At 34.3% G+C, this 12,714-nt stretch overlaps 1 protein-coding gene across 1 annotated transcript; it reads left to right on the top strand.

Moving 5' to 3' along the window:
• Positions 1–2,970: 2,970 nt before the first annotated feature.
• On the top strand, positions 2,971–12,239 carry PACRGL (PARK2 co-regulated-like; the record flags this gene model as incomplete). The annotated part of the gene is made up of 7 exons (XM_010290690.1): positions 2,971–3,128; positions 4,708–4,775; positions 5,802–5,892; positions 7,016–7,150; positions 8,819–8,926; positions 9,912–9,992; positions 12,183–12,239. Coding segments are annotated over 7 exons (698 nt in total), but the record flags the coding sequence as incomplete, so codon positions are not given.
• Positions 12,240–12,714: the final 475 nt, after the last annotated feature.

Genomic DNA, 12,714 nt, shown 5'->3' with positions numbered 1-12,714 from the left:
TGTGGGGAGAGGAGAGGGGCCCGAGGAGGGGCATGCGTGTCCCTCCTCGTCGTCTCTCTGGGTCTTTTGATGTCCCGTGGTGTTCGTGAGGGTCGGGCCGGCGGCTCTGTGGTGACTTGGCAGAACTGTGCTGTTTGAGCCTCTTGGCGGTTAGCGGGTTTTTTTTGAGCCTCTTGGCGGTTACGGTGCTTGATGCCCCTTATCTCTTTCTTCCTCTGCCCCAGCTGCACTCCGGGAGAGCTCACCAGGGTAAGGGAGCAACCTCGCCTTTAAAATCCTACTTACTTTCATTCTGCCTTTCTTAAGTGACTTCTAGAACCCAAACTCCGGGCCGCACTTTTCCTCCTTTGAAGGGTGTCTTTTAAAGGTGCTTTTTCTGTTTCTATTTAAGGATTTATATCCTTTGCTTGAAGTCTGTCATCTGCCAGTAGGACGGTTCACTTCTGTATCAAACCTTGTGTGTCGCGTGTTTGATTCACAGATACACTTCTGCTCTCTGATCTCTAGAAATGGGTGTGACTCTCCCAGCTCTTGACTACGCAAGAACTTGCTCTGAAGACTGAGACCTCCTTATGAAAAGTCCTTTTTCCACTCTCTGCTGCCTCCTCCTCTGCTAATACATAGGCATGGTATTTTAGTCACGTTTTTACAAAACTGTTATCACTGTCCTTTACTTCTATCCTTACTTTTATCCAAAAGGGCTATCATTGTTCCTGCCAGTTTTCACACCTTTTATTCTTTACTTTCTCTGATGGTACAACCGATGACTTTTAAAATGCATTTAGATTTTTTCATTAGTTAAAACCTGAGCAAAGTCCTTGGCATGTATCTTGATTACTTCTTGGAAAAGAAAAGAATTCTAAGACACCTGAATTACTTCTGAATACTTCTCTGAGAAAAGTATTTATGTTGTTATTAGCAAGATGACTGTTCGCCTTAAGAGCAATTGTACATTTCAAAGGTTGACACTGATAGCACTATTTTGTAATATATAATGCCAATGTCAAGAACTTCTCTGGTATTTTTATAGTATAAAAACATTTTGATTCTTATTTTTCTAATAGTTAAAAATGTGCTTTCTAACTCTAACGTGATTAGAGTTCTGTGATAATAAGCTGCCACTTGTAAAATCAGTACATTTTCTTTCTGTGTTATTGCTTATCTTTTATGGCTTTAGATTATTTCTGGGTTTAGTGATTTTCATTTTACAAACTAAATCTTTACGATTATTTCTGCTTCTAATAAGAAGTGGTAAGGTCCTAGCACTTGTGTAGATATGCTATGTTCCTATGACTTGTAGAAAGAATTAAATGTGGCACCAAAGTGCCTAAGTGTCAAGTAAGTTTTTGTGTGTTCTGAAGAGACTTAATCATCTAAATGTGGTACATTAGTTCTTCTTTTAAAAAGACTGTCACTGGAGACAGGCTGAATTCTGAAAATGGTATGAAAGAGAAAACAAGGTGTACAGTGGGTAAACTGATTTGCATCACTAGTTCTGATTAAATAAATCATCAGTGAAGAAGTACTGATTTAAGCTTCCAGTTGTAGTTTTGCTTTGTGTTTCAGCTGATTTGTTAATCATTATATGTTGTTTCTCAACATTCAGTAAAACTTTGATGCCACATTTAATTCTTTCTACGAGTCATAAGAACATGGCATATCTACACAAGTGCTGGGACCTTACCACTTCTTATTAGAAGCAGAAATAATCCTAAAGATCTAGTAATTTAGATAATTATAAAAGTACCTGACTGGAAGTTCTGTTTGGAGGGAAGAATTAGAATAACCAAACTAAACAAGGACTGCATGTACAAGGTGCTTGCAGAGATTAGAGCAGGTGGTTTAGAGGGCTGAGGGTGTGGAAGTAGGGTGGCAAAAAAATCTGCCTTTCTACTTCATCCCGATCTCAGTATTTGGAATTTAATCATGTTGTCGACAAAAACATGTGTCATCAACATGTGAATGGTGATGGCTGGATGGCAAGCTCCCAGCTTAATCTTGTGGCAATGTTTGTTTATGTGTATTATTTAAGTGGCTTCCTATTGTTTTCACTTCTGTATAATGCTATTTCTTGTTCACTAAAGGAATGTATTTTCTTATTTACTAACTTTTTTCTCCATCCAGAGTACACCACAGCATAAATTACTGAAAATTATTAGTATTCAAAACTAACATTTTTCATATTTTATAAATTTATTAACATTTGAAAACCTGTCTTTTCTGAGCAATAATCTATATTATTCATCATAGTGTCAGGTTTGGTATGTTAAATAGGCAGTAGACTATTATTTTTATTAGGGACATTTTAACCCATATACATACATATATAGTAACATGTGTAGCTGGTGCATTAGCATTTAGAAGATATGTGTACCTAAGTCAGTATTTAAGGATGTATACAGAACGTTATTTTTGCGTTCTTTTTAACAAAATGCTTGCTTTCTTCTTACTGGAATTGGAATCCATTTTCTGTGTTCTCTCTTTGCTACTTTACATTTCTCTTCACTTTGCTTCTTGATTCTGCTTTTGTTTTTGAATGTACTTGCTCTTCTTTTCATTCCTTCATCCTGGCCATTCCTCAGATTTTTACTGTCTTCTGCTGTAACTATACCCAACCAGCCTATTTCACTCTGGGTTGTTCTGCTGAGCACTGTAATGCTGCTCAGATTTCTGTAGGCTACCCTAAAGGCAGACTGTAGCTAATTTAACTTCTGCTGCAGCTTTCAAAGTACAGAAGTAAAGAGGAGCAGTGCAGGATTAGGAAATGTGTGCATTTAAAAGATGGAGTGACAAGACTGTCACTGCACCTCATAGGATAAATAAGAATAAGCATTTCTTTTCTAGTACACGTATTCAAATTTTCTTCATTGATTGTTCATGTCAGTCTTTGGACCTGGGGATTCTAACCCTTCATATTCTGTCATATAGGAATGAAAAGTATTTAATATTTTTAATCTTTTTCTATTCTAGTAAGCAATGTTCTAAGAATGTCATCAGGCATCCACATAAAACCAAAGACTGCAGTACAGAAAACCAAGACATCTTCTCCTTTGCCATGTTCTCCAGAACCTGCAGTTAAACCACAGCCAAAGCCTAGTGACAAGCTGAATCCTAAAACTATTGATCCAGTATGTATAGGTGGTGGATTTTCTGTTTGCTTCTTTAAAACAGATCTCTTGTTGGAAGAAATTTCCTTACTTTATGAAATACATGCAGGATATGCTTTTTCTGGTCCTGTTTTATTAATTTAAACTAAACTTTTGTTATTAATCATACATTCTCTAATTTCTAAGCTCAAATGCCTGAGGCTTAGCATATTTATTACTTTTTTAAAAAGGGGGGGTTGTTACAATTGTGGCTTGGATGGTAACTTTTTTATTTTCTATGTACTTTTGCCCTAAAAAGAGGTTTAGAGCCAAGAGTTAAAAAAGAGTTGGGTTTTTGTAGTATAAATTTTGTTATAAATTTTGGCACCTGCTGCTTTAGAGGAACTGATCTCAGTGATGCAATGAAACCAAGAATCAGGTAGCATCTTGAAGATCATCAAGACCGCAGAAAATTAGCAAATTAATTGCTAGTGAGCATTACTTGGAACTGCCAAGTACTGTGAATATGTAATACTTTGGGAAGAATTTGGGCGCTCAAGATAAGACTAAGGAAAGCAGTTGTTTTCTGCACAGAAACAGAAGTCCTGCACCTGGAGAACTAGCTTTGGGTGAATTATAGCTCACCACAGGGCCACATCAGCCAAACAGTTAGTAATATCACAGACTTTTTGCAAAATGAATTAAATGTGGGAGTACTTTGGTGAGGTACTATTTTGCCATAAACAGAGGCTGAATACTTTCATGTGGGCATTTTTTTCTTGAAACCTTTTTGCAAGTAGTGCACTGACTTAATTAAGTCAAGAAGTCGTCAAATCATGCACACAATTTTAACAATGTTAATGTAGGTTCAAATGCGTGAAAAATAAAAAATAAGACTTCATGGTATTTCCTGCTATATGCTTTATGATAAGGTCATCATTAATATATCTGGGAAGTAGCATGATCATGATAATAAATAATATCATAGCTCATATACGTAAGAAGCATGTATATGATTAAAAAAACAACTTTATGCAGGCTTTCATCCCGTGGAGCTCCTAGTTTCCTTCTCCAGTGAGTCCTTCCTAGATTCTCACCCACTATGAACCTCCCCACTGATTCCCAGTGCCCTCGTACAATCTTGCCCAACATTTGCTGTTTCTCCCACAACTTGCCACCTTGTACTTTTGTCCATACTGAGATGAAGATGGAATTGGAGTAAATCTGCCTTCTGTATGTTATCAATATAACAACAATAAGAGCATCAGGAAAGTGAGAGGTCCTTAGTCTGTTAAGGAGAGAACCCGTAAGACTTCAGTGTGAAGATTTGCAAGAGAAAATAGAAAAATAAGGGTATTCCATTAGGAAAGCATTGATTCTACATTATTTATTCATTTTCACAACTTCCTAACCAGACAATTATGAAAAGCAGTTTTCTAATAAATGTACCAAATATATGTTTTACATCCCATAGCTGCAGTTCTTTTTTTTGATTAGTTTTAGAATCATACGACTACATTACTTTTTTGGTAAACCGCAGTTTTAACATATTCATAATAGTTAGCTAACATTACTGTACTGTTATGAATAAGTAATGCCTTTTTTTTTTTTGTCCTCACAGTTCGGTGCTTATTCTCGACCACCTTCTGCATTTGCTGCTATATATGCTAAAGGTGGCATTCCATGCAGGTGTGTTGGTTTCGTTTATTTTTTTAATAAATATATTATAGTTAGGTAGAATTATACAGATTGAACTACATCTATTCATATTTGATCTTTTAGGTAGGCTGTTTGATTCCATTCATTTCTGAGAAGATTTCTGTATGTCTTTTCAAAGCAGAAAGCAATTTCCTATGTCTTTGAAGTTGTCTTCTTTTGGTTCTTTTTTTATGCTGTGTTAATACTGAAGCTGCATTTTCAAATAATAGTGAGGTATTTGCAGATTTGGTTTGCTAAACCTCTTTCCTGAAAGAAGTTGATTTCTTCAGGTAATGGTGTTTACTTCTCCCTACTAACAAAGGTAATGAAATTCATGCCATTTTAGTAAGCAGGCATCTTGCAGTCTTTTTTTGTCTGAGGTAAGTAGTATGACAACTTTTTCTTGAATATTCCAACTCTGTAGTTTTCAGCAATATCAGATATTAACAAAACTACTTGTAAGTAATAGTTTGTGGTATTTTAAGTTATTTTTGTCTATTATATATTTGCCTAGACAATAAGCATTTTAGTGTTTTGGCAAGTAGATGCAAAATAACTTAAGGAAAATTTAAGTAATCATTAATACATAGCCTTTTCCTGTATCTTAGGACTAAATTATGAATTGCAATATGATTTTCTTTCAGTTTCAACTGATTTCCCTTACCAATTGTTATTTGATGAAAATGTTTCTTGATATTTATCAAAATAAGTAACTTTGCAAAGGGAGCATCTTCTGTGTCGGCATGAGACGCATTTGTAATTATTGCAACTTTTCTTTTCTGATTTCTATGAGATTGGGAGCAGAATTTTGAAAACTACCATGTTTGAGAATTATAATAATCGCACTATAAAATACCATTGTTCATTTCACTAAGGAGAGCAGTATGTATTGAAATTGTGTATATAATATTACAGTAATACTGCAAACCAGTTGGTGATATATTTAATGTGACTAGTGCTAGCAATAAATTATGTATTATTATATGTTAATTTGTTAAAACTTTATTCTTTGTATAGGCTAGTACATGGCTCAGTAAAGCACAGACTGCAATGGGAATGCCTTCCTGAAACTGTTCCCTTTGATCCTCTTCTTGTAACATTGGCAGAGGTAAACTCAATTTTCTTGCAAAGTTAAGGATACAGGATTTTCTAATTGCAAATGGCATTTTGTGACAAGCTAAGCTAGGTAACTTAGACTTACCTGATAGGGAAATATGAGGAAAAAAACTGTGAGGGTCTTGTATGAATGAAGATGGTCAAAAACATTACCATTTGTAGTTCTTCTGGGAGAGCTAGGTACAGCTGTTTAATCTTTGAGGTACTGGGCAAATACAAGACTGCCTCTCAGATTCGCAACTGTTGTATTAAATACTTCAATCCATTTGTAGCTTTGCAGGTTCTTTTGTAAAAAAAAAAAATGTTTTGATTCTTTTTGTATATAAAACCTACCTCTTGAAGTAAGAGTGCTCTCCTCAATAGGTTGAGCTAATACGGTGGAAATAGGATCCTGTAAATAAGTGAGAGAAAAATACTACACATTACATTCAGGCTTCTGTTTTCTCAGCATCTTCTTTGGCATTTATCACCAAATATGTTTCAGGAGTCTAAATAAATGTTGAATCCAGTTTCGCAGATGGAATAAAGTACATACTCTAGAGGTGGCTTTTTTTTTTTTTTTATTTTTAAGATTAAAGAAGGATGTGAATTCCTAAAGTAAGTTATGGAAAGAAGAAAGACTTCAGCCATAGGTCTTTACATCTTCAAGTTCTGCCGGTCAGGTCTTCACTAGAAGGGCATATTTGTACCCTCTACAAGTTTTTGGTGTTGCAGAGGGATGTGTGTGGTGGGGTTTATCTTTCCTTCCATAGTTCACTTTCTATTATTTACTTTTTTTTAACTTGGTATGAAAACTGTTTACAAATATAGCTTATTCTTGTTCATGGTATTATTGGAAAATTACCTTGGGTAGTTAGATTAAAGGTAAAGAAGTACAAATATCGATTGAGTTGGCAGTATTCATAATGTGGGTTTTAATATTCAATATTCCAAAGGAAAAATGAATAAGAATATTCTGTGAGCAGAGTTGTACTCAGTGACTCCACATGGTGGAGTTAGTGTATTTTATGTTTTGAACTGATGTAACAAAATCTTGTGGTTATGTTGAGCTTTTTTAATGTTTTTTTTGTTTAAAAGAATCACTATTAAGCAAACATGTTTTACATTTGCAACAGGGTCTAAGAGAGACAAAACATCCCTATACGTTTGTTTCAAAGGAGGGTTTTAAAGAATTACTTATGGTTGAAGGTGCTGCTGAAAAAGCAATTCCCTTATTGCCTCGTCTAGTTCCAGTGTTAAAGGCTGCATTGGTAGGTCTTACTCTTCATGCAGAGATTTTAATAGGTTTGATTTTTTTTGTCTTCCTTTTTCTTGTGCTGGTGAGGACTACATGGAAAATATTAATGTGATAAATTGAGTGCATGGGCTTTTTGTTCGGGGTTGGGGGGGTGGGAGTATTTTCATTTTTCTCGTGTTAACTCTGCCTTGGTTTTATTAGCTAAATATGTCTTAAACTGTAAATTCAGATGGGCAACTCCTTGTATAGCTGTATGATAGTAGCTATGGGCAAATTCTGTGAAAGTGTTCTATTGAAGATCTAAATATAAGCCAAAATAAATACATGTATTGGTGGTGTTTTTATATATCCACATAAAAACATGCAAAACAAAAATAATTGAGGTGAAGTAAAATGGAGATGCTGGAATAAATTCTAATCTGTTACATTTAAGAATTCAAAACATGCTACAAAAATAAAACAGAATATGCCAATGAGGAAAAGGGAAGCATACAGTTAAAATGTTTGAGGTCATATTCTTAATTTTTTAAATGTTTTTAACTTTTCTACTCCTTCAGAAAATAAAGTGAGGTAAAAGTATTGGCCTCGAAGGTAATTGCTTTTGGATCTTTTTCATATCTTTCAGAGCTTTTTTCTGGTTCAGCTACTTGCTGTCCTTTAATCTAACTGTTTCAGTTCTGGTTTTATAGCGATGGCTGAAAGTTTGAAAATTCTTTGTGATCTCAGATCAGAGGTGTAATAGAAGATCAGATTTGTGTGTTATCAGTATCCTTGGTTTAGTTCAGAAGACAAAATTAGAAAAATTATTCTTGTCTGTTCTTCCAATTACTGTTATTCATCTGATAATTTTCATTGTTGCACTGTTTTGGTATAAAGTCTTGTTAAACCTTCTGCTATACAAGCAGTTCATGACTTCTAGTTAAAAAAAATGTCCAGGGCCCAAATGTCAGAGTGGAAAAATAATTGTTTAAATAAAGGCCAGTATTAGTACGAGAACAAAATTAATGTTATGAATCAATTTCTCTGATAAAGGAAGAATGAGATTACTAAACCATTAGAGAACTCGGGTATAGAAGAACCTTCCCATTGGAGTAATAAAGATGACAAAGCACCCCAAAAGTAGATAAGAACCTGATAATTGCTGGCAGATGACAAAATTAATTGAGCTAGAAAGTCATTGGCTCCTGTGTTTCTTCAACAAAGACAATTATTTTTATGAATTACATAGAAATTACCCTGAATTCATTACATTTGTGACTCAGATGTCTCCCAATTTCAGCATATCCGCATTTGAAGGGTTCTTTTGAATGTGCTGTGAAGCACTGAAATTGTTCATGCAGTAAACTGTTTTGCCTGCTGAATTTTTTTATTTCATCAATAATAAATTATTAGTTTCCTTGTCTCAGAAGAAATGCAAGGGTTGCACTGACATTTTATGGATACTTTTGTTCTCTATTTTAAAAATATGCATCTGTTTTTAAATGTTACCTCTAGATACTAATATTTAGTCATATTGTACTTGTATTTCTAAACTTTTAACATTATAACAGTTAGCAGTTACACAGTAGTTTTAATCTTTGAAGATACTATATGGAATCATAATGTAGAGATTGCAGTTTTGAAGAACTTGTGCATTTTTCTGAATAATACTGCCAGGATTTTCTTTTTTCTCCCTCTGAAGGCTCATTCGGATGATGAAGTATTTGGAAGGGGATTGGATGGTTTAGTTCAACTGAGTGCTGTTGTTGGCCCATCTCTTAACGATCACCTTAAGCATCTACTTACAAATGTAAGTTTTTAATGCTATAGTAAAAAATCATCTGTATTTTTATGGTACTCTTGTTGAGATGTTTACTATAATATCTGCACAGATACAGTGGAGGACTCAGATGTTCCATGAAAAGCATTACTTCATTTATTCCTCTGTGTAAGTCCATCATTCTTTAATAATACAGTGACTTACAAAGTTCTAGCGATGTCCAAAAACTGTTAGTGTAAATTGGAGAATAATGGAAGTGTTGTCTCTACTATTTAAAAAAAGATCCAGCTTCAAGCCTGAGGTGAAATAGATGCTATGTTTTGAAGGGAAGTTTATGTTTATTGCAAAATGAGTTTTTCATTTTAAATGTGAATATTTTTAAAAAATCTGTGAAAGTTTCAATAAATTAACATAAGCAAATATTCCCACTTCTTTCAGATGGGAACTCTGCACAAGGAAGTTTTCATTAAATAAACATAGAGTGGGATTATGGAAAGTATTTTTATACTGAGTCCTTCTATAGACATCCTTCCTCTGTCAGATAGGCTTTTCATGGTTTTGTTTAGCATGCTTTCAAAGTGCACTTTCACAGCAAAATGAAAGGACCTTTTAGACATCCAATGCAGAAGAGAGAAATTGCAGTATGTTTTTTAAAGTATTTCCACTATAACAAATTTCTTCCAGTGCACATGAAAAACGTGTTAATTTTTCATGTAGACAGCACTTTAAGAATGACTTTTTTAAGGTTGATACCTCTTTAAAGTTTGTTTGATAAAGAAAAAAAATTAAAATAAGTATTTTTTTGGTTACCAGTTGAGCTTTTGTGTGAATTTTGTTGAGCTCATCAGTTAACATTATATTCCTTTTGCCTTGACTGAGTTCCATACTTTGACATCAGTAACAAGGTATACCATAATATTTCTTTTAGGCTTTAATTTTCCAAAGATAAGGTGAAATAAAGTAATATGTTGTACTATATTGTGCAACAAACCTTTTTGTTTTACTTTTCCAATAGCTTTCAAGGAGATTAATGGACAAGAAATTTCGAGAAAAAATTACTATTGCTTTACAAAAGTTGGAGCAATATGGTGGAAAGGTGAGTTGATCAGATGATTTTTCTATCGTTTGTACATTTGGATGCAACTTTGACACAACAACTTCCATCTTTGGCTTTCAGATTAAGAACCCCATTTTGAAAACTGCTTATTTTTACATGTCACAACTATTCATATTGCATAAAACACAGGATTTTGCACTGTGGCAATCAGCAGAGTTGTGTTCCGGTCTATTGTAACATAGTTGTTTTATTTTGTTTGATGTATTGAGTGGTAACAGAAATGACATTAAATCTACTTTGGGTAATCCATATTCTGCCAGTTAGTCACCCATGTTGTCTCCCATTTTTTTATCTATCTCCCACTTGTCATTTGTATTCTTCATTGTTTTAATCTCTGAGCAGGAAATACAGGAGAATGGCTCAGTAAAATATTCCAAGGGTTCCATACCTACATAAGAAGCTGCATGGCTGGACTTTTACAGCACAGCACACCAAGCCCCATTCAGGAGAACGCTTTTTGGGAGGAAGTGTGCATCCATGTGGATCCCTACCCATGATACTTGCTTGTGACATTTTATTGTCCTTGGTGGGAATCTTAGTAGTTAAATGACATACTTGCTGTTCTTTCTTGAAAGTTACCTGTTTCTATAGAAAGTCTAAATTTTTTTTTCCAGGGTTGAACTAGTGTGACAAATGGGTTAGCTGCATGGGGTAAGATCCAGGATGCCTAATATAAGTCCTTACTCCAAGTTGGGCATTGCAGCACTTTGAAAGTAGATGCTTATGCTGAGTAAAGCATGTGAGCTTCTTGTACAGACCATAGGGTAGGCTAGATGCCTATGAAGAGTGATCCAGGAATTCACCAAATGTCAACTAGTAGATAGATTCTGGCCCCTTCTGGAGTATTGATGCCTGACTCTGAGTATTTGTCTTGTTTCAATATGCCTGGGATGCAGGCTTTGCATTCCTTTTTCTGGGCCTAAATACTTTTCTCAACAGGATTTCTTCTTGCCAAAAGATAATTTTTGCTGTTATTGATGATGCTTGCCCATTCCCACCAATAACGTTGTTTAAGTCACTTAACTGAGGAAATCAGCTACTCACATTCCTGCCCACCCTGGTTAACAGTGGTTAGATCTGCAAGTGCTATAAAACAAAAAAAATGCTTTAAGTAATAGATGGCAGAGTATTCTTCTGCTGAACATTCTGTTGCCATTTTCTGTTGTGCTGTATATTGTGCAAGGAAGGAAGGAGAAGAGAAGAAAAAGTGAGAGAGTATTGGCTTGGGTATTCATCTGGAAGAGAAAATATTTACTTTCTTGACCCTATGAACACTTGCATATATTATATTAAATGTCCGTTGGTAAAGAATAGGAATAACCTAAACAGTAGGGACCACAAATAATAGGTCTAACTGTTGTGAGCTTGTGTGCCTTAGTAGGCACCCAAATAATCAGTAGACAAGAATTTTTTTGTGTGTGTGTGAGCTCATATTCATTTAAGGACAGTAGCAGTGTTTGTATTACAGACTTGAAAAATATCACAACAAATAAAGAAGCATGAGAGTTTTTTATTTATATACAGTGAGACAAGAAAAGGAAAATTATGTCTTGTCTTGAGGCTCTGAAAATTTAGGTCTAAATAATGTAACTAATCCAGTGAATCATAGACCTCTAATTCTTCTGTCTGTCCTCTGATTTCTTGTAGTTTTATCAGTTTTGTGAGTAGGTCTTTCTGTGTGACTTTTAAAATAATATAATAAGAAAAAGCAGAGAACGGGAAACAAACTCCTGAATTGTGATTACAAGAAATATTATATAATCCCAACTAATGAATTTATCCAATTTCTATTCTAAATGAGTTATAATGTATATGATTCTATTGGAAGTCCCTTCCAGAACATCATTTCTCTATTTAAAAGTCCTTATTATTTCATATCTATGTTTATGCCTAGTTTTAGATACGAGTTTACATAACTCTTCTCTTGGATGTTTACTCTCCAGCCATTAGTATCACAGTAGTCCATTTTTTCAGTTCATTATTTTCAGCCCTTTTGACAGTAAATTTCTCAGCAAATATTAACTTTAGTTTTCTACTGTTTGATAATAACAAAGGTAACTAAGTAAAAGAAGTTGTGAATTATACAATGCATAGACCCTATATGAATACTCTCATATGTAGTGCTAGTGTTCCTTATTTTGTTTAAATTTGTTTTATTTTCATCAACAGGGAACTGTGGCTATCATCAAATCTAAAATTCCAACCTATTGCTCTATCTCCTCTTAAACAAGAAAACTGTATTGATTTGTACTGTAAGGTGAAGTTTGGAAGAAACTGCCTGTGAACATAGCTGGTACTTATTTGGGGTATGATATATTCTCTTAAAATAATCACAATTCTTCAGTATGATGGAGAGTGGGAAAAGTCCTATCAGTTTGTGAATATGTAATTATGGAAGACTATTTAAAATAATTCTCTCTGTGTTGGCTGCTATTTGCATATGCATTGTGGTTATAATGACATTGACTAACTGGCTATTATTTCAAAAGCAGAGTAAATATTGATTCTTATTTTGTTGTAAATTACAATTTCCTATAATATATCTGCAGTGTTTAATATGTTTTGTGTGTTTGTGTGATGCAAAATAATTTGGCTGTAATTACTTAAGTGGTAACTAACTTGGTGTTACATTACATATGTATACCTGCTTTTGAAAACATGTAATTTATTTTGTGCCACGGGCACAGATGGATGCCATTTG

This window comes from Phaethon lepturus, unplaced genomic scaffold, assembly GCF_000687285.1.
Source record: "Phaethon lepturus isolate BGI_N335 unplaced genomic scaffold, ASM68728v1 scaffold3307, whole genome shotgun sequence".
In the NCBI taxonomy this organism is placed as follows: domain Eukaryota; kingdom Metazoa; phylum Chordata; class Aves; order Phaethontiformes; family Phaethontidae; genus Phaethon; species Phaethon lepturus.
The sequence above is the reverse complement of the archived record's forward strand: the minus strand, read 5'-3'. Positions and strand labels throughout refer to the sequence as shown.